This window comes from Berghia stephanieae, chromosome 4 (genome assembly GCF_034508935.2).
Source record: "Berghia stephanieae isolate SIO BIC M18660-M18661 chromosome 4, UCSD_Bste_1.3, whole genome shotgun sequence".
Lineage (NCBI taxonomy): Eukaryota > Metazoa > Mollusca > Gastropoda > Nudibranchia > Aeolidiidae > Berghia > Berghia stephanieae.
The window spans coordinates 38744168-38768748 of record NC_088363.1 but is presented as its reverse complement, the minus strand read 5'-3'; the positions used below and the strand labels follow the sequence as shown (position 1 = coordinate 38768748).

Below are 24581 nucleotides of genomic sequence, written 5' to 3'. Positions count from 1 at the left end.
ATTATTATTATTATTATTATTATTATTTATTACTATATTAAAAAAAAAACAACAACAACGGTACCAGTCAATGTATTATCGACGTGCATTTATATGTAAACGTCGATTGTTATCATTTTATAATATTTTATCATTATCACCAGTGTATTCCTTTACCGCGTCTTTGTCATTTTATTGGGTTTGTTTTTCTTCTTCTTCTTTTTTTTTGTTTTGTTTTTGTTGTTTTTCAAAAACGCCCTGTCCCATCATTGTTTATGTCTATTTACTTTATCTACGCCATTCACACTACACATCTCTCATTCGTTCGTTGTGTCTTATTCGTCGTGTTTTGTTGATAAAGGGGAAATCAGAAACGTCCACAGTATGTCTTCGCCTATTAAATTGAGGCTTACAATTCAACACTTATCGTAAATTTTTCCTTCGACTTCGAGCTTCAAGCAGCAACATTATCATTAATCAACCAGCAGCGCCAATGGAGGTGCATAAAAATTGTGCCTTTTTGTATACCTCCAGTGGAGGTACATAAAAACGGTGCCAAACGCCACCAAACATGATCACCAGAGTACTGTACTGTAAGGTAAGTTCTCGATATCAGGATCGTCTTTCAACTCTGCTCACGTCTGCTACTTCAGGTTTATTTTCGCAGTTGATTTTCTTACCACAACCTGTTTTCACACACGGACAACTATATGTTGCTGTGTCACGGGCCAGAGGCTATAGCGGCTTACACTTCATGTTGGGCCACACAGAAAAATCAACAGAGGATGTACCAAGTTGCACAGACAACGTTGTTTACCCATCTGCCCTCATTAAATGATAGTGGTTATAATATCGAATGAAAATAGTTCCTTCCCCGCGAAATTGCGGGCTTTTTACAAGTCTATATAAAAAACGTAGTGTCTGGGATGAGTGAACTTTAGGATGGTTTACGTTAACAATATTATACACAGTGAATTCCGTCATGATTACCATCACTGAACTCCCCACAGGCTTGACTCGGGGTTTATTTTTCTCGAGACTCATGTGCACTAACATTGCCACCCTGATTTATGTTTGTTTTTAAAGGTTTTAAGGCGCTTGCAACACATAAAGGTCATATCAGCGCCAGTAAAAAGGAAGAAAATGGGAGAGTGAAAAGTTCTAGAATTACAATTAACGTGGCCAAGAAAAGGGAAGACAAAAGGGGAACTGGTTCAAATAGGAAACAGATGTAGATTCCAAGAGCACACTATCAAAGTACTTAGTTTGAGATCATCGAAATTCTCATCCAGACACAACCACATGTCCCCACTAAGATGAACACACTCAAATAGTTACAAATCATAAATGACATGTATACAAAACATAATACAGTGCATAACAGAGAGATGATTTACAAGGAAAAAAATCTCATCTCCCAAAACTAACTATACATTTGACTGTTTCCCTCTCAGCCAGGCCAGGACCAGGACAAAACCAAGAAATCTCATTCCAAGACAATGACAGAAAGCATGTTGAAAAACAGATACAGGGGGATAGAAGACACATTATGTACCTCTCTGCCCAATATGGAAGCCATCCTGCTTTAAAAATGAAAAAGCAAATTGTACACTTTGTACACACTTGTACATAAACAATTATTCATTTTAATAGTTGAAAGTCAGAGGCGTAGCTTCCTTTTGGGATTTCTGCATTCATAAAAAAAAACTGATAACAATATGCATTAAACATGCAAATTTGTCACAACGAGGAAAATTTATAGGTATTTCTCCAGAGAGGCAAAGCGCAGAATTCGTTTTCATGGCATGCTATTAATAGGTTGTCCACAAACAGGAACTCAGGGCGGAGAGGTCAAATGAATAATTATGTCATTTTAATTATGCACCTCTTGTATTTGAAAACTGCTGGTCCATTAAAAGGTTATACTATACAAAACATACATGGAATCTGGCATTAAACATTAAAAAAGTTTAGCTTCAGTGGTATTTCACATTATTACATTCAAAGGACACCCCCCCCCTCCCTAGTGAACATAATTCAAGACAAGAATGGCAAACATGTACCGTGCTCGACGGTAACAAGTGGATTTTCGTGACATGTCCTGTGCGACCTTTATAAGTTGTCTTACTCAACACTTGGTCGCAAATTGTATTGCATTTCTATCCGCTCTATCGAAGACGGGCTTAAAGTTCGCCCCCCCCCCCCTTCTGGATTTTTACATCAATGTTTCTGTCCATAAAAACATACAAGCGCCTAACGGGCTGCTTGTGTCGTCCGTAATATTACATGTCCGTTGTCCACCGGGGAAGAGAAATTATAAACGCTGTGAGCTTTTTTCCAACCCTGTTAATTACATTTACAGCTATTGTTACACTATTTGAAACAACCCAAAGCTATTTGCTTAGCTACGCCCCTGAATGCAACTTTGTTGTGAATATTTTCCCCACGAGAAAGACAATCAACACACCATTACTGTAAACCTTATAAAGTTTGAGTCATAATTTATTGCAAATGATAAAAAGGTCAAAGGAATTGGATTCAGTAGTCTGGTGTCACGCGCCCGGCAACGGCGGCCATCTTGGTTCTAAACAAAGAAAATCATTACTTTTTATTCTTCATGCTGGCTAGAACTTTTCATTCCCTTTTCATATGCCTTGTGATCAGAATGTGTAAAAGTCAAAACAAGATCAAATTGATGGGGGTTTTTTCCTCTGGATACGCGTTTAAGCTCGCCGGAGAAATATTTCATACGGGCGTCCGCCATTGTTCCGATAGTTTAGATCCAGTGTTACTAAGTTACCATACGTCATTAGGAAGGAAGTGACGTTACGACTATTGAAGACAATTCGGCGTTGTAAGAAAACTATATGATCTATTACCATCGGTATACAATATTCGCAATGTCACTTAATATATAAGCCCGCGTGCAAAAATTCAAGGCACCGCATTTCGTAACTTTAGAGGATTTTGCAATATTCCGTGCCCACCGGACTTGGAACGGACTATAGTCACCACTATTACATAATACAGAATTACACATTGTCGACACCTTATATTGTTCAATATAAAATGTTGATACCTCCATCTTTTATTGCAACCCCCCCCCCCCCTCCCTCCCTTCTTTCACCTTCTTTTCTCTATACTCATTATCTATTTCTTCCGATGCCATCTCATAGGAAAAGGTCGAATTGGAAAGGTTCGCCATCTGTTGCACGCATCCATTCATAATCTTGGTGGTTGTCTGCCCTTTGAGCTCTTGCCCTCAACTTTGCCTATTAAAACATCTTTCATAAAGGAGTTGTGTCTTTATAAACGGTCAAAATATTTTTATTTTCTTGAGTTTAATGTGTGAGGCAACAGTCCTCTGATTTTTCAAATTTCTTGGTTGCTTTGTTGTTGTTGTCTTTTCTTTACTCAACGACGGCACAATGTACCCGTGTATTCGTACCGATTTCTATTTTCCTCGTAGATTTGGTTACTACGAGCACATTACCCCCCAGCCAATCTAGTAGGAATCATTTATTGCATTTAACGGTGCTTGCACACATTTCATCTTTTCTAGATAGTAGCACCTTTTTCTCATTCTTGAGAACCGACTTATATATATACTACCAAGGATTCAATCCCTACATAAAAATGGCATTGATCTATGCGTTTCGTTATAACACTCACAACATCCGCCAGCCTAATTAAACATACCTACACACAAAACTGTGTGTAACCTTCAATATTTATAGTCTGATTGATATGATTTAATGAGACCGCATCACTAGCAGGGTTTCTAAAAATAATAACATTTCGACATCTTCCTTCCTTCTATTCATGCGCCAGCAGTTTATTGCATTTTCCTTTACACTTGTGATTTAACCCAATGCTAATCACATTCTCTTATCCACCCCTCCCCCCTTCCCCCAACCTTTCATTTTCTTTCTTCATCCACCAAGACGGCTTGTATTCGTGTATTCGAAGCGACTTCAAGTTTGCCCGTCGATACGGTTACTACATGGCCCAGATATACTTGCCCAGCACCCTCGTTGTCATATTGTCCTGGGTTTCGTTCTATCTCGATATCGACGCCGTTCCGGCGCGCATCTCCCTGGGGCTTCTCACAGTACTCACGATGACTACGCAGAGCGCCACCGCCAATTCCCATTTGCCTCCTGTCTCCTATATAAAGGTTTGATCAATTAAAAGTTAATTAAAAGTAAAAATTGGTTAGCTAAACCTGGATTTCCCCAGGCGTGTACATCATTAGTTTCCATACTGGGGTAAATTGGAGTGGACCTGCACCCACGCGCGCACCCACACATACACACATTTTGCTGAAGCCAGTTTTCAGAGCTTTTGCCAAGATGAGGGTAATTTATGTCGATCGATATTTGACGGACGTGTTCTCGGACCAAATCTTTAAATACTTGCTTTTCTACAATACGGCAGTTAACTGGTTCTGTGTTCCACTACATCCCAGCCCAACCTGCAGCAAATATGTAGGGAGACCACCACCATCAATAATAGTAACTACCCTAAACCAGGATCTCTCTACATATCAGCAATTTCTAGATTCAGACAAAGCCCAATTAATCCCTGAAGAACTAAGAAAAACTGCAGTGCCCTCCGTTTACTAAATTCACAAAAAGATCTTGACAGCCTCAAAACTGGCCCAGGACCGTGACCAATGGAAACAATTAATAACACGGATGGAGAGAGCAGCTATACTCATCGAGGTTTTTAAAAAAATATGTGACTATATCACACTATTGGATCCAATGTCACGTCACTTTTCATATGTCTTGTGATCAGAATGTGTAAAAGTCAAAACATTATCAGATTTATAATGTTTTTTTCCCCTCTGGTACGCTTTTATGCTCGTAGGAGAAATATTTCATAAGGCGTCCGCCATTGTTCCGACAGTTTAGAGCCAGTTACTAAGTTACCATGCATCATTACGAGGGAAGTGACGTTACGACTGCTGGAGCGTATTCTCAGCAAGCGTCGATCAGACTTCGAGGCTTACAACTAACTTTCTTACTAACTTACTCACTGGATTACGAATCCCAACACGTCCTGCAATGCGGCGGGTAGGAGCTGGCTGACCGAATTGTATCTATGTAATAAGTCATTCCCTTCCATCTCGGGCATTCATTTTCAGAACGCATCGTAGATTTTGGTGGATTTCTGTATTCAGCAGTGCCTTCCTACCCAGTTAGCGGAGCACTCAACTTAGAGGTTATGTGGTCTAGCAGTTTGAGACTTGGCTTCGGATCGGAAGGTCCTGGGTTCGATTCGAGTCCCGAGCAACGAATAGTTTTGGCCTTGTAAAAGATTCTTTACTCACATTCTCTCACGTACGCAGGTGTAATATGAGTACATGGTCGTAAACAGAGTTGTCTTGTCTCCGAAGTCGTTCTTGAAATGTAGCACATTTTTCAGCTATTCCAGAGAGCGTGCTATATTCCAGCGAGTACTGTAAGTGTCAAAGAAGTAAGATATTTCTGTGTGTGTATTTTTGACATTCATCGTTAATGTATTTTAAGCCTAATGAGGCTATGCGTTTAGGTAAAATGCTCAAAACATCCATATAACGTCTCTTATCTTGACTTATTGCCGATCGCATCCTAATCTTCGGACTGGGACACTTTGGCAGTTTCTCTGAGTTGTTGAGTGAGTTCCTTCCACTGGTGAGTCTGCTGCGATGGAACTCAGGTCGTGTTCTAAATCCTTTTCCCATCTCAGGTCTTGTATGTCATATAGGCGCTTGAGGTCTTTAGTTATCGCAGTGTATGTATATGTTTGTTGTGGGTCTGCCTTTGTGTTTGCTATGTTCACTTGGTGTAAAGAATAGCGTTATTGCCTTATTAGCTGAACTAACATAAAATGTGTTACCTTAATCGTTCATTGTATGATTGATATAATTTAATTTTTAAAACAAAATAAATAAGATCCGAGTGACGTCAATTTTGTTTCTTTAGAATAACACATTTAAGGCGTCTAAAGGCTATGTAAGATTTCATCGTTATCAGGATAACTATAGAATACGGAATCTTGCTAAATGTCTTGTAGTGAATTGTTCTCACCTTCTTCCAGGCCATAGATGTATGGATGGCCATGTGCCTGTTTTTTGTCTTCGCTGCCTTGATAGAGTATGCCTTTGTCAACGCTTTCGCCCGTGATGAGAGAAAACGATTGTTAAGAACCGTGAAAAGACTGAATCTTTCCCATTCCCAACTGACGCATTCGCTTGAGGAGGCTAGCGAGAGGTTGGTCCCGTCCCGGGGGGTGTCAACTCGAAATGTGCCGATGAATGTAAGTGGTCGCGCTAGTCCTATTGCACGTCCTGTACGCCCAAGTCATCGCCCTTCTTCTTCGTCTGTTGATCGTTCAAGGGGGGGTTTGGCGAAGATGGCATCTGATCGATCCTCTCCTGTTGACACCCCTACATGGGTAAGGAATGCGTCGTCGTTTATTATTAATACCTAACGTATTATTATTATTGTTTGTATTAGAGAAGATTGGCAGATCATACGTTTAACGTATCGCATATCACGTATCTATCACCTGATCATTTTATGTTACGTTAACTCACTCAACCCAAACACCGACTATATCCGTAGTTTACCCGGGTTACTTTGACCCCATGAATATTTATTACATTTTTTGAGACAAATTATAGGCGTAGTATCAAAGCTAATGTTTTACGTTTTTACATGTTAATGGTAGTTGAGTACAACTATCTATGCACATGCTCATTTTTAATACACTTTTTCCAAATTTCAAAAGTAGCAAAAATCATTAGGATTGAGTGAGTTAACTTATTGCTGCTCTGCGACTTTTATATGTGTCACGGAAATGTTTACCTTGTAACAGTGAATCGAAAATCGCACAGAGGCACTATTAATTTTTTAGAGAGCGGTGGACGCTGCCTGACGCCTGGGACCGTGAAAATAATAACGAAAGAATGAAAATGGAGAGGCCTTCGGATGGGAACAATACAGACTGCAATACTCTGTATTGGTCCCATCCGAAGCCTCTCTCTCCATTATCACTCTTTCGTTAAAATTATTATATATTTTTTACGTATACTGAGAACATAGAATTAAACGAATGAGAATACGTACGAAGCCTAAAAAGTGTCCACCAATGAAAGCATTCAGCGCCATTTTGTTGTTGGCTGAGAATGTAGTAATTACCATTCATTCGGTATCTATGTCAACATAACGACACAAGAAAAACAACAAACAATATCAAAATCCACAATAAAATGTTTCAGAACTGTTGCGTATATTTATGGCACAACGAAGCTGTCAAAAAATGAAGTTAGAGAATGTGTGTAATCCTGTATTATAATAACCTGTAATGTGTTTTCCAACCACCACATCATCTACTACTACAACCACCACCACAATATCATCACTAACACTACTACTACAACCACCAGCCCCACATCATTATCACTACCACTACTACTATACCACCACCAGCACATCATCATCACTACCACTACTACAATCACCACAACCACATCGTCATCACTACCACTACTACTGCAACCACCACCACCATATCATCATCATTACCACTACTACCACAACCACCACCACCACTACTACTACAACCACACCACATCACTACCTCAACTACTACAACCACCACCACAATAGCATCACTACCACTACTACTACAACCACCACAACCACATCGTCATCACGACCACTACCACTACAACCACCACCATATCATTACCATTACCACTACTACTACAACCACCACTACCACCATATCATTACCATTACCACTACTAACAACCACCACTACCACCATATCATCACCATTACAACTACTACTACAACCACCACAACCACATCATCATCACTACCACTACTACTACAACCACCACCACATCATCATCACTATTACTACTACTACAACTACAACCACCACCACATTATCATCACTACCACTACTACTACTGCAACCACCACCACCATATCATCATCATTGAAATATTTTTTTTTTAAATTGAGCTTTATATAGTGCAATATCTACTAAATGTGCTCAAAGCGCTTTACAAGGGGTCCCTGGTCAACATTTAACATGTAGGACGGGACATGACGCCTGTTAGGCGATATTACAATTTTTCGGACAAAGACAACTCTGTTAACGGCCAGGTACTCATTTTACACCTGAGTACGGTGAGAGAATGTGAGTAAAGGGCCTTTTCCAAGGACTCAACTATGCGCCGAGCGCGAGGCTCGAACCCAGTACCTTCCGATCCGGTAGCGAGTGTCATACTACTAGACCACATAGCCGCATCATTACCACTACTACTACAAACACCACCACCACATCATCATCACGACCACTACTACTACAACCACCACCACCACCATATCATTACCATTACCACTACTACTACAACCACCACCACATCATCATCACTACCACAACTACAATCATCACCACCACCACATCATCATCACTATTACTACTACAACTACAACCACCACCAACATCACATCACCTCACTAACACTCAGTACTACAATCACTACCATTAGGTTTTGGAGCTTTACTTCATTTGAAATAAGGAAACTTCGGAATTGTATTTGGCATTGTGTTTATATATCATAATATAATTTTAATCAGTTATCTATTTAGAACTAGATACTATACAATATGTATGCCAAATACCACCCCAATTCCCCTTTCTTGTGTGCGGGAATTCCTCTTTCGGCATTGAAATTGAGTGTGAGAGAGTCATCACTACACACATAAACAACAGAAACAATTTAAAACAAGACTATGACACGCAACCACTCACACACGAGGCTATACTATTTATCCTTTTCTATATATAGAATAGGACAAGACAAACAATAGCTTGACTCTCGCTACACTTCGCATTGATGTTTGTCGTCTCACGAGTTCAACTCTCGGTCGACCTGTCAATATTCCTTTTTGCCTCGGACGTAATCATTAATAGAATGTTGTGTGGTTTTGACCGTGAAGAAAACCTTAAGAAGTCACATTTATATCCTTTTAGAGAGATCGTTTTGAATAATTTTGAGTTAAACGAGCGAGCAGCAACTTGTTTTCATGAACGGCCGATCAGCGCTTGTTTACTATAGTAACGCGATTCCCAGCCAACATCAAAATGGCGGATATTTTTCTCATCGAGGCCGCTGGTTGGTTAACCAATAAGAGCACCGTACGGTTTCCATTGGGTAAATTCCTTGACTGAGAATGATCCTGACTCGTAGATACGTGATACCTGATGCGTAATGCGTGATATATAATATGGGATGTGTTAAACCTCTCTTATAATGTATTATTACAAATAGCTATGTCTGGATGCAACAGATTCCGAAAAGTGATCGCAGAGTTAATAATAATGTAATGATGAATCTTTGCATTGCTCGGCTATGTGGTCTTGTGGTATGACTCTCGCTTTCGGATCGGGTTCCAATCTCGTTTATGAGTAACGCTTACTTAACTGTATTATCCACACTATAAAAGTTCATGGTTACACATAGTTTTGTGTGTTGGTCCGCTATACTTCCGGATGGCAATGTTATGAGCTTCTAAGACAAGTGCATACTATCTATAACAAGACCACATAGAAGAATAGGACGGTGACTGATTAAAGAGGTTTCCAAAATGATCCTTTTCCTAACGCTAAGACACACTCACACACACACATACACACACACAAACCCATCAAGGTAGACTGGCTTTTATGGGAGGGTTTTTTGGGTTTTTTTAAATATGTATTTTTCTTTCTTGCTTTGTTTGGCACCTTTCATACACACTTGTTCGGTTTCCATAAGCTGTAAAGTAAGTAAGTAAGCATAACTCATTAAATCATCTACAATTGTCTGAAGGTTGATTTTCCTAAAATCGTTAAGTCGATTTTTCTACTTTTTGAGATTTTCCATCCGTGAGATAAATTGTAACGTAAATTTTATTTTAAGCATCATTTGACACAATGATTTCCCATGATTTGTGTGAATTTGAAATTTAAATATGATAAAATAATAGACCGAATGTGAAATTTTAGGGGGAAATAATCCTCATTATCTCAAAATGGGGAAAAACGAAGTTAGGGAGTTTTGGAAAACCACTCTTTGTAACATTTCTTTTTCTTTTCTTAAAATAAGAATATTTAATATTTAAAAAATCCACACAAAGCACCATTGAAAACGTAATATGGAGATAGATGCTCTATAACTTTTATGTGCGGCTATATGGTAAAGTTGCATGCCACTCGCTTTCGGATCGGAAGGTCCTGGGTTCGAGCCTCGCTGGGCGCATAGTCGAGTCCTTGGAAAAGGCTCTTTACGTAAATTCTCTCACCGTACTCAGGTGTAAAATGAACACCTGGCCGTTAACAACGTTGTCTGTCGGATTAAAATTGTAATATCGCCTAACAGGCGTCATGTCTTATTCTAAATGGTGTGTTGCTGTTGGTCAGAGACCCTTTGTAAAGCGCTTTTAGCACTTAGAGTGGACATTGTGTTATATAAAAACTCATTTTTAAAAAGCTATGTATGTACGTCTGTATGTATGTATGTATGTATGTATGTATGTATGTATGTATGTATGTATGTATGTATGTATCTATGTATGTATGTATGTATGTATGTATGTATGTATGTATGTATGTATGTATGTATGTATGTATGTATGTATGTATGTATGTATGTATGTATGTATGTATGGGATGTATGTATGTATGTATGTATGTATGTATGTATGTATGTATGTATTGTATGTATGTATGTATGTATGTATGTATGTATGTATGTATGTATGTATGTATGTATGTATGTATGTATGTATGTATATATGTATGTAATGTATGTTATGTATGTATGTATGTTGTATGTATGTACATTTATTTTTCATGAACCAGTTACGACGAAGTTTCCTAAATGCCACGAACCCAAATACCTCAAGGATTTATTTAGCGGATGTGAGTAAAATGAATCCTATCAATTATAATTGGTTAGACGAGGCTTTGCCAATGGGTACGTATTTGCAGGTCTGATAACCCAAATTCTTATGGTCTCATTGTTGTACTGGAAAAAAACCAAACTCTCAAACCAACGCAAAATAGTGTCTATTACAGGCATGATAAACAAGCCCATAATTAATTGCGTTCGATTATCAGACCTGAAAGATGCGCACGTCGGCCTATGCCAAGAGGTCGTGTTCGTAACATTCACCATAAAATCACACCAATGCTACGTTATTAAAAACACTATGGGGGAGAGGGAGGGGGTAGGGAGTCGTTTAATGCAAGTTTCACTTGATTGTATAATTAAAAAAAAAAAAGATAACAATAATTAAGTAGATGGAGATGGATTGGCCATGTTTGTCGAATGACGGAGGGAGCCATCCCGAAAACAGCGCTCAGGCGGACCCCGCAGGGTAGTCAGAAAGATGACATCCTTCGGTTGGACCTGGGGTGAGGTCCGGAAGCTGGCAGAAGACAGAAGTCACTGGCGCTCTTTATTGACGACCTTATGTGTTTATGAAACACCAAAGAGGAGTAATAATAATAACAATAATAATAATAACAATAATAATAATAATAATAATAATAATAATAATAATAATAATAATAATAATAAGAAGAAGAAGAAGAAGAAGAAGAAGAAGAAGAAGAAGAGAAGAAGAAGAAGAAGAAGAAGAAGAAGAAGAAGAAGAAAAAGAAGAAGAAGAAGGACGAGGAGGAGGAGGAGGAGGAAGAGCAGGAAGGAGAAGCAGAAGAAGAAGAAGAAGAAGAAGAAGAAGAAGAAGAAGAAGAAGAAGAAGAAGAAGAAGAAGAAGAAGAAGAAGAAGAAGAAGAAGAAGAAGAAGAAGAAGAAGAAGAAGAAGAAGAAGAAGAAGAAGAAGAAGAAGAAGAAGAAGAAGAAGAAGAAGAAGAAGAAGAAGAAGAAGACATCTGAACGCCTAATACCCATAGAATTTCAGAAATAGTTTCTCAAAGGTTCGAAAAGGGTCGGACACAATTTTTAAAATGCCCGTACATATTATCGTCTCTTTACAAAATGGTAACTACTAAATGTTTTATTTTAATTGAGCGTTTATATGGGGCAATATCGACTCAACGCGTTCAAAACTCTTTTCAAGGGGTCCCTGACCAACAGCAACACGTAATATGTAGAACCAGACATGACGCCTGTTAGGCAATATTACATTCTTTTTTTTTTCCGAGACAACGTTGTTAACGGCCAGGTTCTCATTTTACACCTGAGTACGGCGAAAATGTGAGAAAAGACCCTTTTCCAAGGACTCAACTGTGCGCCGATGGAGGCTCGAACCCAAGACCTTTCCGATCCGAAAGCGAGTGTCGTACCACAAGCCAATTAGTAAAACGTTGGTGTCAAATGATCAGTTTTTGGTTTATCATTTTCTTTATTCAAACCGGGAAAAAACTGATAAAAACAAAAGTTTCCCATAATTTTTCTAATATATAGCATTGGTATGTTTTGGTGCCGACAATTTACACAATTCCAAGGAGATTTGAATCTGAAAAGAGGAAAGTGTGACGTCATAACTTTTCTGCCATATTGTTTACATTAGAAATATTTGATATTTGAATTTATATCAGACCAAAAACAACCCATTATGTATTTGCTTTAAGTTTAGACTGAAGACAGAATATTTTAGATTAACTTTTGACTAATATTTCAAAATCAGATTTTTCACATTTCATTGGTGTCAACATAACGTAATACATCATTTACAATTTAATTTTCTTAATATTATAACATTTAATTTTCTTGAGATTTCAACATTTCATTTTCTTAAAATTCTAACATATAACTTTCTTAGAATTCTAACAATTAATTTTCTTAAATTTCTAACATTTAATTTTCTTAAAATTATTAAATTTAATTTTCTTAAAATCGTAACATACATTTGCTTTAAGTCTTGTCTGAAGACAGAATATTTTAGATTAACTTTTGACTAATATTTCAAAATCAGGTTCTTCACTTTTAATTGCTATCATCATTTGCAATTCTAACATTTAACTTTCTTAAAATTACAACATTTAATTTTCTTAAGATTGCAACATTTTATTGTTTTTAATTTCTAACATTTACTTTTCTTAAAATTATAATATTTCATTTTCTTAAAATTGTAACATTGAATTTTTCTTAAGATTGTAAGATTTAATTTTCTTCAAATTATAACATTTAATCTTCTGAAAATTATAACATTTAAATTTCTTAAGATTCTATGATTTAATTTTTCGTAAAATCGTAACATATGATTTCTTAAAATTGTTACTTATAATTTTATTAAAATTATAACACTTAATTCTCCTAAAATTATAATTTAAAATGTGTCTTCTAAATGTATGTATGTATGTATGTATGTATGTATGTATGTATGTATGTATATATGTATGTATGCCTGTCTGTATGTCTGTATGTATGTATGTATGTATGTATGTATGTATGTATGTATGTATGTATGTATGTATGTATGTATGTATGTTTAGGTACGTATATTTTCTTTCCATAAAACCAGTTACGGCGTAAGATCCAAGCTGCCGCACGACGAGCCTCAATAATTAATCAGGAGGACGATGTGAGTAACAATTAATCCAAAGAATAGATCGTAAATGAGGCTGTGCTAGAGCGTACTTATTTGCAGGTCCGATAACCCATTTTTAAAAATTGAGCTTTTCTATAGAGAAATATCGTGCTCAAAGCGCTTTACAAAGGGTCCCTAGCCAACAGCAACACTTAACATGTAGGACGTGACATGACGCCTGTTAGGCGACATTACAATTTTTTTCTGGCAGAGACAGCGCTGTTAACGGCCAGCTACTCATTTTACACCTGAGTAAGCTGAGAGAATGTAAATAAAGAGCCTTTTCTAAGGACTCAACTATGCGTCGAGCGAGGCTCGAACCCAGGTCCTTCCGATCCGAAAGCGAGTGTCATACCACTAGATCACATAGCCGCACGTTACGATCTCAATAATGTAATAAGCTTCAACAATCGTGACCTCATTTCCCTTGTAATGGCGAATGGTAAAATTTGGAAACTGGTTCTAAACTATCGTAACAATGACGGACGCCCTTTTAAAATACTTCTCGGACGAGAATAAAAGTGTATCCAGAGGAGAAAAACATTAATCCCATCATGTTTTGACTTTTATACATTCTGATTATCCCACTGAGAATCACAGACTTGCTTCAAAATTTAGATCTACGGACGATGGCCAAGCCGTTCTCTTCCATGGTGTGTGAAATATAATGAGCTCTGGGAGATATCCAGCCGCCTGTTCACTCAATACATTTAACTACCATCAGAACACACATGAAGGCTGGTTTTCCAAAACTCGTGAGGTCGATTTTTCTACATTTTGAGATTTTCCATCCATGAGATTAATTGAAATGAAAATTATATTTAAAACATCAAATGACAAAAAACATTCCCTAGATTTGTATGGATTTGAAGTTTATATAATATGATAAAATAATAGACTGAATGAGAGATTTTGGGAGAAATATTCCTCAATATCTCAAAATGGGGAAAACGGAGTTAGGTAGTTTTGGAAAACCACTCTTCCACAATATCCACTCAATGTGCTCAAAGCGCTTTATAAAGGGTGTCAAACCAATATCAACATTAATTAAGTAGCTTTGCAAAGGACAAGCACGATGTGCCAAGATATTTCTTTAAATACACTTCAACAGTCGTAACGTCACTTCCCTCATTATGACGCATGTCAACTTAATAACTGGCTCTAAAATATCGGAACAATGGCGGACCCCCTTATGAAATATTTCTCCGACGAGCATAAAAGTGTATCCAGAGGAGAAAAACAAAACATTATAAATCTGATCATGTTTTGACTTTTAAACATTCTGGTCACAAGACATATGAAAAGTTCTAGCCAGCATGAAGAAAAAAAAAAGGACCGATTTTCTTTGTTTAGAACCACGATGGCCGCCGTTGCCGGGCGACGTGACATCAGACTATTGAATCCAATTCTGTTTGGATTTTTAATGATGTAGTAATCATTTTGTACCGAAATGCCCCCCCCCCCCCCCCCCCCCCGTCCCCCGCCTTCCCCTACCGTAAGCTTGTTTTATATAGTTTTGATCTTGGTTTACATTCCATCTCATTACTTCATCTCCTTGTCGCTCTACTTCTTCCTCTCACTCACTCACTCGCTCTCTCTCTCTCCTTCCCTTGCACACACACACACACACACACACACACACACACTCTGTTTACCCATAATGTTTGAACCGTAATGCTAATGTAATATAACATAATTTTTCCTTTACTTGTTTACCTGAAGAAGGCCAAAGGCCGAAAGATCGTTTACTTTGTGTTGTATCTTTTATAAGAAACATTTTTATTCCCTTTATTTCACTACACATTTTATCAACTCATTTGATGCACCTCGAGATATCCGTGCTTTGTATTTTGTTCTTTTTTTAAAAAAACAGTTATAGATAGAATGCGCTTGGCCAAGGAGTTCACAACATTGCCATCCGGAAGTATAACGGACCAACACACAAACTCTGTGTAACCATGAACTTTTATAGTCTGGTTAATACAGTTTAGTGAGAACAACTCACAAACGCGGATGGCAAAAACAATAACAAAGGCCTGAGTGACGTCATCTTCGAACTATCTATCATATTATAGCTATCCTTTTTGTTCATGACGAATGTTTGAATTGCTAATTTTCTGGTACCATTCTTGCTCGTCTTGCGCGGCTAAGCGGTTTTGTGGTATGACACTCGCATTCGGATCGGAAAGTCCTGGGTTCGAGCCTCCCTCGGCGCATAATTGAGTCCTTGGAATAGCCTCTTCACTCACATTCTCTCGCCGTACTCGGGTGTAACATGAGTACCAGGCCATTAACAGCATTGTTCTGTCCGAAAAAAGTGTAATATAGCATAAATGGCGTCATGTCTCGTCCTAAATGTTAAGTGTTGCTGTTTGACTGGGACACCTTGTAAAGCGCTTTGAGTGGATATTAATTGAGCTAAATACAAACTCATTTTTATTTTTAAAAACCTAAAGCTGAAACATTTAGATATTTCAATCGCTTATCCAGCTAGTTGTCGTACTCTGGAAAGACACATTAAAAAAAATTTGGACAGAAAACTCACCTAAAAATACCGATCAATTTCAATGACCCTCATCTTGCCAAAAACCTGGAAGCTCGCTAGGTCTTACATAAGTCCCAAATTTTACAGGGCGAGGGGGGGGGGGGGCATTTTATTGTTGTTGCCAAGATGAGAGTCATAGAAATAGCTCGATATTTAAAGGACGAGTTTACTAGCCAAAATTGTAGATACGTGTCTTTCCAGGATATTACGGAAGTTAACTGATTAATAATAGCTATTTTGTATTGTTTTTTTGTTTGTTTTTTGTTGTTGTTATATTTACCAGAACATTTTAGCGGACAAGATTTCTAAAAGCAGGAGAAAAGCGTCAAGACTGGACAGGTTTTCACGTGTGGCATTCCCTCTCACCTTCGGCGTCTTCAATATCTCTTATTGGTCATTCTACATGACATGGGAAGCCGACACCGACACGACCTATTTCTTGAGTAGGCAATGGCAATAAGTAGATTGGTGGGTCGTTATAGACAGAATGCGCTTGGCTTAGAAGTTCACAACATTGCCATGCGGAAGTATAACTGGCCTACACACAAAACTGTGTGTAACCATGATCGTTTATTAGTCTGGTTAATACAGTTTAGTGAGAATTACTCATAAACACGGTTGGCGAAAAAAAAAAACAATAAAAAGAAACCTGAGTGACGTCAACTTCGAACTATCTATAGATAGTGTGCGCTTGGCTAAGAAACTCAAAACATTGCCACCCGGAAGTATGAAGGACTAACACACAAAACTACGCGTAATCTTGAACGTTAAAAGTATGGTTAGTAAAGTTTAGTGAGAATAAATGTGGATGGCAAAAATCAATAACATAGACCTGAACGAAGATGACGTTACTCAGCTCTATCTGATTTTGTTGTATATTAGTTCTCACTGAATTGTATTAATCAGACTAAAACCGTTTAAGGTTACACATAGTTTTGTGTGATGTACGGTACATTATTTTTTTTTACAATTTATGATTGCTTGTTGTATAATGTACGACTGGGTATAGCATCGCTGATGATTTAATGGAAGTAAATAAATTGCAATTCTGATGTTTATTCTATACGAATGATAATAAATAATAATATCATATAGAATAAATAAATAAATAAATAAATAAATTATTTAATTAATCAATTAATTACAATTCCGTTCATTAAATCCTATACGGGAAATTTGTCTTTATTGGCTATTCCAAGGGAAGACTGGAATAACCCAGGCGTCAGCCGCAGTGCAGCGCCGCAAACTGGGCAAGGGAGAGGTCGTGACGCTCAAGACCACACAGTGCTGCGGCGGGTGATCGAACTCGGTACCTTTTGGGTACGAAACAAATACCGTTTTGCTGAGCCACGTTACCCCCTGTATTATTCGTGACTATACGGCTCTATGCGATCTTATTATAGAGTAAACTAGATGGCAAAAGTGACTTTAAAGATAAACGAAGGTCCGATGATCTAACCTCTGAAGAAGCGTTTTCGTGAATGAATCCGTTGATCAAAGCTCTGATGTTGACATCAACGCTTCGTGCCCGGGGTTTTCAGGACGATCAATCCTCCGATCTCACCTCTGAGGTTTGATCAACGGGTTTAGAGATAAAGGAGAGCTGCTACTTATTCGCGAATCTTTGATCTAAATACTTTTCTTAATACATTGTATTGCATTGTTTGAGTTGTCAGTGGCATTTAAATGACGTACTTTGGTCGCTTGAAAGAGGAGAACGCAGTACTTCTCCCTCTATCTTGAAATCAAAACCAGATCATCAAATCTCTGAACTAGTATTAGAGGTTTGATCATCTGGAGACTAAGAAGAAGAGGGCGTGCTAATCTCTGAAATTGTCATCAGAGGTTTGATCAGCGGATTGGCAAAACGCTACTTCAGAGGTTAGATCAACGGGCCATTGTAAAGTAAAAATATTGAGAGATCTGACGTTTTCCATTTGAGTTCTATAATGAATTTTATTTTTTTTCTCTTTTCAATGAAGCTAAATATGTTAGCAAAAGTCGGATATTTCTGCAGTTTCAGTGAATGAAAAATCAGTCAGATGGTGAAAAGGTTTGAACTGAGAAATTGCCAAGTTTACTTAGAAGGTCATTTTTCTTCTTGTCGTAAATTATTAAATCAAACCTGTTTTAGTTTTACATCTTCGGGAAATATCAAAGATTAATTTCACTTCTAAATATTTTTTACAGCTAGTCAAGTTGAAAAAGTACGAAATTTGAGAAAAGTTGCTGGATACCTTTCCCATATATCTGACCATAACTTCATGGAAAATCACCCGATTTACTTCAAATAAAAATTAATATGCTCTGGGAAGCATATTCTTTCAGAAAATGCAATAATATGCAATTCGAAATATTCACCTTTCGACTGATTATGTCATGTACTGATACTGAAAAAAAATCACACTACTAAAAGGTTCGACATAATAATGAATAAGAAATTGTGTCAATACGACGTGCACTTATTTGCAGGTCTGATAACCCAATTTATTATCGGTTGATTGTTATATTGGAAATCTCAAATAATGACGCAAAATATTGACCATTACGACAACGTTAAACTAGGCCCATAATTGCGTTCGGATGTCAGACCTGCATAAATGTATACGTCGTCTCAACACAATAATATTATTATTGTTCAATTTTGAGTGGCTGGACAGCTCAGTTGGTTGTGCGACCATTCGCTGCCCCCCCCCCTCTCTCTCTCTCTCTCTCTCTCTCTGTTAGTCAATAAATTGAACTGAGTCTCCAAAGATACTTTTAAACACTTTATTTACAGGCAAGATTGTTTACAAATAAAACACGATGCTTCCTCTTTGACAGTCACCAAAAAAATCCCAACCTCTCTCCGTAGTAATCGTTCTCTAGATTACTTCCGTTCAAAATACACAATGTCCCAACCTCTCTCCGTAGTAATCGTTCTCTAGATTACTTCCGTTTAAAATACACAACATTCTCCCCACCTTGGATAATGATGAATAACATGAAATATCCAATTGTCAAAATAATGTCAAACCGCAAAACCGTACTACAAACATAATTCCAATGGTGGAGTAGAGAAGAGAGGGAAACAAAAATAAAAAAAGGTGACCAGAGTACTACTGGTACAATTTAAACCTTATCGTAAATCTGAACATATATGCAAAATCGCGTAAAAAATTCTAAACAAATCCAAACTAAAATGATGCAAGGAATTAAAATAATTTCAACTGAAAAACTATAAAATGCAATCAAACCCCCATAAAAAAGGATAGCAACGCGGCAATAACCCATCTTCAGGAAATGCCCACTCGTTTTGATCAACTCATTATGTATTAGTATTAGTCGTATGCTAAAGCCGCCACTACTGACAACAATAATAAACCATCTTAGCTATTTGGGAGAGCAAAATTATACCATCAATATACATTAGAATAAACATAGCAAACAAGTCTTTATATATAAGACTACTAATCGAAATACAATATAACTGAATATATGGAAATAATAGGATGATACAATACGTCTAGAGGCTAAAAATACGTTTAGGCTTCACGATGCGCCCTGCTCTTGTTCGAACTCCATAATTTTCCTGTCCAACACTAACTCCTACTTCTTTAGGAAGGTTCGAACCATCACTACTTTCTGGTCGCTGTGAATCAGCCTCGGTATCATCACTCATAGACCCTCAGCCTTCTAGTTCAAGAAGATGCAGTCTTTGTATTGGTCTAATAAACGACCCTTTCTTTGTTTTCACTTCTACTGTTCTTATAAGCTTGTCTTTACTTGGAATTAGCTTTGTCACTCTACCAAGTGGCCAATACAATTTTGAACAATTGTCTTCTCTGATGATAACAACATCGTTCAGTTTCAGACTCCCCTTTGCTTTTGCCATAGGAGCATGAGGTAACTCTCTGATATAACTCTGTCTCCAAATGGACCAAAATTTCTCTAACTCTTCTGACCTCGATGCTGCCATTTGGCGCAAGTCATTTGCCGTTACACTCTCAGGGCTAAGGTTCGAACCCATGGCGGCCATGTTTCCACCAATAAGAAAGTGATTAGGAGTGAGAGCTTCCCAGCTATCTAGCGTGTCCCCGACAAATGTGAGTGGACGACTGTTGACACACATTTCTATTTCACATAACAGTGTGATAAGTTCTGATTTTGTAAGGCATCTGGTACTGATACTTTTCTTTAAACTGGACTTAACAGAACGGACAAGGCGTTCCCAAATTCCTCCAACCCATGGGCTTCTAGGTTTGATAAACTTCCATTTGGGACTTTTATCACCATATTCTTCTGCCAATTTTCTTGACGCTGACTGAAAAGTTTTAGCATTATCACTCATAACAGTCACTGGCATACGTCTTCTTGACACAAATCGTTTGAATGCCATCATGAACTGTTCAACTGTTAAACTGTCCACAAGCTCCAAATGAATGGCCCTTGTTACACCACATGTAAACAAACAAATGTAGTGCTTTTCCCCAACAAAGTCTGCGGTAAATATAGGCCCGGCAAAGTCTACCCCTGTTACAGAAAAGGGTTCAGATCTGCTAATTCTCTCCTTGGGGAGAGGAGCAATTGGCTGTTGGTATGGTAAAGAGTCATATCTAGAGCACCTGGCACACTGCCTTTTTACTTTTCTTGCTAATGTTCTCAACCCGATTATCCAGAACTCGTTCCGGATAGAAGATATCATGTGTGGAACACCTGCGTGCTTCGATTCTAAATGCTCACGACTTGTCAATAACTCTGAAACATGACATTTCGGCAAAATAATTGGGTGTTTGCACTCAAATGACGCTGAAGCAAACTGAAGTCGTCCTTGCAACCTCAAGAGACCATCTTCATCAATGAAAGGATTCAATTTACGCAACGGAGACCCCTTAGCCACCCTGTTCCCCAATTGAACTTGTCTCACTTCTTCAGGAAAATACTGAGCTTGAACTGTTCTCAAAAGCACCCTCTTCCCTTCAACTATCTCTTCAACCTTGAGACACTCTGAGTATTCTCTATCTGCGCGTGCTTTCTGACGGCAATTACTGATAAATCTTAGCACCCACGCTACTACTCTGACAGACTTTGAGAAGCCTCCCCACCGTTCAAACGGTAGCAGAGGCACTGCACTAAGGGTGTTGCTTTGTAGTGTCATCTCTTGGCACTCTGAGGAACATATCATGTTGACTTCCGCTTCATCTTGGATTTTCTCTTCTTGACTTTCCTTCTCTAAAAAATCTGTTGGCCCATTTATCCACTCAGACGAATTCATCAAGGTATTTGCTGTCACTCCTCGTGTTCCCAAATCAGCAGGATTTTCTGATCCCTTGCAATGCTGCCAATTTGAGGGGGAAGTAAGTTGTTGGATTTCAGAAACTCTATTTGCAATGAAGGTTTTCCACTTTGAGGAATCACTGCGTATCCAGTGTAGAGCAACCATCGAGTCTGTCCAGCATCTGTAATTTGTTTCCTCTGGCAGTTGTAATGCTTTCATTACAAAACGAAGGAGACGGGCTCCCAACAGACAACCCAACAATTCTAAACGAAGCAAGGTGACCTGTTTTACTGGTGCCACTCGTGACTTGGCCATAACCAATGTCATCCTCTGTCGTCCATCTTCTTCCTTCACACTTGAATACACAGCAGTACAATACCCCTTTTCAATCGCATCACAAAAGCAATGCATTTCTAAACTCTTCTTGTTGATCCAGATGTACAACACCAAACACCTTGGTACTGCCCATGTCGACAATATGGACAATTCATGCATCCATGCTGAAAACCGTTTTTCTAGGCTGTCTGGGATTTCTTCGTCCCATTCCACTCCCAATTTCCAGAGTTTTTGGAAGACAATCTTTGCTGTTATAGTGAAAGGACTGAGGAAGCCCAGCGGATAAAAATTCTGGACAGCAAACTCAAAACCAACCGTTTGGTTACCACAACATCTGTTGGAAAGGGATAACCCATAAATTCAAAAACATCAGCCGTCGGATTCCACTTCAATCCCAAAATTTTGGTTGTGTCACTCTGTGGCATGACTCCATCTCTGAAATCTTTTTGAACTCTTTCTTTTACTGCCAAACTGTTAGAATTCCATTTGCACAGCTGCATGTTCGTTTCTGACATGATTTTGGATGCTGTTTTCTGCATCTCACATGCCTGGTCAATGTCATCTGCTCCAGTGAGAAGATCATCCATGTAGAAGTTATATTTCATCTCTTCCAGAATCCTTGACTTCTCATACTTGTTGAGATGGTGTCTGACTGTTGCACTCAACAAAAATGGTGATGAGGTACATCCAAAGATCACTCTTTCACAGCGTATCACTCTCATGTTTTGGCCTTCCTTCAAAAGAAACCTCTGTACGTCTTGGTCTTCCTTTCTCAATCTAATTTGAAGAAATGCCTTCTTGATATCTGCTGTCAGGGCTACCGGCCATCTTCGAAATCTAAGGAGGACATCGGCCAAATTGGGTAACAGATTGGGACCGGCATGAACGCAATCATTCAATGATATTCCATTCGATCCACGGCATGAGTCGTCAAACACAGGTCTGACCTTGGTCGTGACGCTCTCTTCTTTGATTACTGGAAAGTGAGGTATGTAATAAACTGGTCTGTTTTCTGGCTGAATTTCGTCCAAGGGAACCTCATGTATCACTCCTTTCTTTTCAAGAGCTTTGAATACATCAGCATATCTGCTATCATCACCCAGCTTCCTGTCAAGTTTTTCAACTCTACTTTTTGCAGATTCAAAATTGTTCTGTAACTCTGACTTCATGACCCCGTCCTTCCATGGCAATGCAACTTCATACCTCTGATCTACAAACTTTACACTGTTCCTAAATTCTTCCCATACGGGGTTCCCTACTTCTGCATTGACCCGTGGTTCGAATCATCCAAGATCCCAATTGCCTCAAGCTCCCAGAATTTTTTCACTGTACTATCACTTACACAACCCAGTGTCAAAAATTGTGAATGGGAGTTTTTGCCCTTTACTTCAGGGGAATGCAATGATCCAGAAAGGATCCACTTACCGAAAATGGTCTCTTGAGCCACAAGTCCAATCTCACTGTTTATTACCTTACCTGGTATTATTAACTCTGACTTCATGACCCCGTCCTTCCATGGCAATGCAACTTCATACCTCTGATCTACAAACTTTACACTGTTCCTAAATTCTTCCCATACGGGGTTCCCTACTTCTGCATTGACCCCGTGGTTCGAATCATCCAAGATCCCAATTGCCTCAAGCTCCCAGAATTTCTTCACTGTACTATCACTTACACAACCCAGTGTCAAAAATTGTGAATGGGAGTTTTTGCCCTTTACTTCAGGGGAATGCCATGATCCAGAAAGGATCCACTTACCGAAAATGGTCTCTTGAGCCACAAGTCCAATCTCACTGTTTATTACCTTACCTGGTATTATTAACTCCCAATAATTATCAAGTCCAATCAAAACATCCACTCTCATTCTCTGACACTTGTCATACTCATCTCCCCATTCCAAATCTGAGCCCACTGCGTGGCATTTCCCCCTCTGAGCGGTATTTCAGTGCTAGGTCAACCTGACCCCATTAGTGGGGTCAGCCCATGGGTGGAACAGGTAGCGGTCAGTCGGAATCTGTGATGCCGCTGATGGTAATTAATTGTTGCAATATTTCATGGTATTGCTCAGTTGCTAACACAAATATGAAAATTGTTCCCTCACCACAAGCAAAGGAAAGGTTTCTTTCATCATATGAGATATGAAGTGAGTAGAAAAGTGCCAGAAGACAATAGAGAATAAAAATTTTTTTCGCGGCGGTGGTGGGGTTTGAACCTGCGACCTTATTGGTACGACAACTCCGCCTGGCAGGTGAGAGCGTGGCTCTACCGTGTGAGCTATCCACGAACACAAAAATATTCGTTTCAAACCCAAAGTCATTTCTAGATCCCTCTCTCACCCACTTCTTGAGATCGCCGATTCGTTCGCCACCATCGCGAAGTAATTTTGACCAGCAGTTAAGCTTAATAGCCAATATTCTCATCACAAACATATAACATAGAAACGATTGAGACATTGAGTATGCTCCGGTGTATGGGGTGAATTTTTAATTCAGAAAAGTGAGTGGAGCAGGCACTTATGTTGGTAACAACAAGATATGAAGTGAGTAGAAAAGTGCCAGAAGACAATAGAGAATAAAAATTTTTTTCGCGGCGGTGGTGGGGTTTGAACCTGCGACCTTATTGGTACGACAACTCCGCCTGGCAGGTGAGAGCGTGGCTCTACCGTGTGAGCTATCCACGAACACAAAAATATTCGTTTCAAACCCAAAGTCATTTCTAGATCCCTCTCTCACCCACTTCTTGAGATCGCCGATTCGTTCGCCACCATCGCGAAGTAATTTTGACCAGCAGTTAAGCTTAATAGCCAATATTCTCATCACAAACATATAACATAGAAACGATTGAGACATTGAGTATGCTC

General features: G+C 38.6%; 2 protein-coding genes across 6 annotated transcripts in view; one reads left to right on the top strand and one right to left on the bottom strand.

Annotated features, from left to right (window-relative positions):
* LOC144972004 (glycine receptor subunit alphaZ1-like) overlaps positions 1–17180 on the top strand; it is a 39680-nt gene extending 22500 nt beyond the window's left edge. For 3 of the 5 annotated variants that reach the window (XM_078913084.1, XM_078913085.1, XM_078913087.1), the window contains 5 exons: positions 3924–4156; positions 6064–6420; positions 10888–10947; positions 13518–13577; positions 16412–17180. In XM_078913084.1, the coding sequence (XP_078769210.1) occupies positions 3924–4156; positions 6064–6420; positions 10888–10947; positions 13518–13577; positions 16412–16588 (887 nt within the window). In that variant the 3' untranslated portion in view covers positions 16589–17180. The remainder of the gene's footprint in view (positions 1–3923; positions 4157–6063; positions 6421–10887; positions 10948–13517; positions 13578–16411) is intronic. The other 2 variants (XM_078913086.1, XM_078913089.1) reach the window with 2 other exon arrangements.
* A 2615-nt stretch (positions 17181–19795) lies between these two features.
* LOC144971768 (uncharacterized) lies at positions 19796–22890 on the bottom strand. Its single transcript, XM_078912841.1, has 2 exons — positions 22037–22890; positions 19796–21986 (listed from the first exon to the last, which is right to left on the bottom strand). The coding sequence occupies exons 1-2, from the start codon at positions 22888–22890 to the stop codon at positions 19796–19798; spliced, it is 3045 nt and encodes a 1014-aa protein (XP_078768967.1).
* Positions 22891–24581: the final 1691 nt, after the last annotated feature.

What these genes read in the sequence shown, in the direction of transcription:
- LOC144971768 (XM_078912841.1), bottom strand. Translation starts at nt 22,890, where the DNA reads ATGAAGTCAGAGTTACAGAACAATTTTGAATCTGCAAAAAGTAGAGTT. An exon ending in GATGTTGTGGTAACCAAACG is followed by an intron (nt 21,987 to 22,036) that starts GTTGGTTTTGAG and finishes GGGCTTCCTCAG; the next exon opens with TCCTTTCACTATAACAGCAA.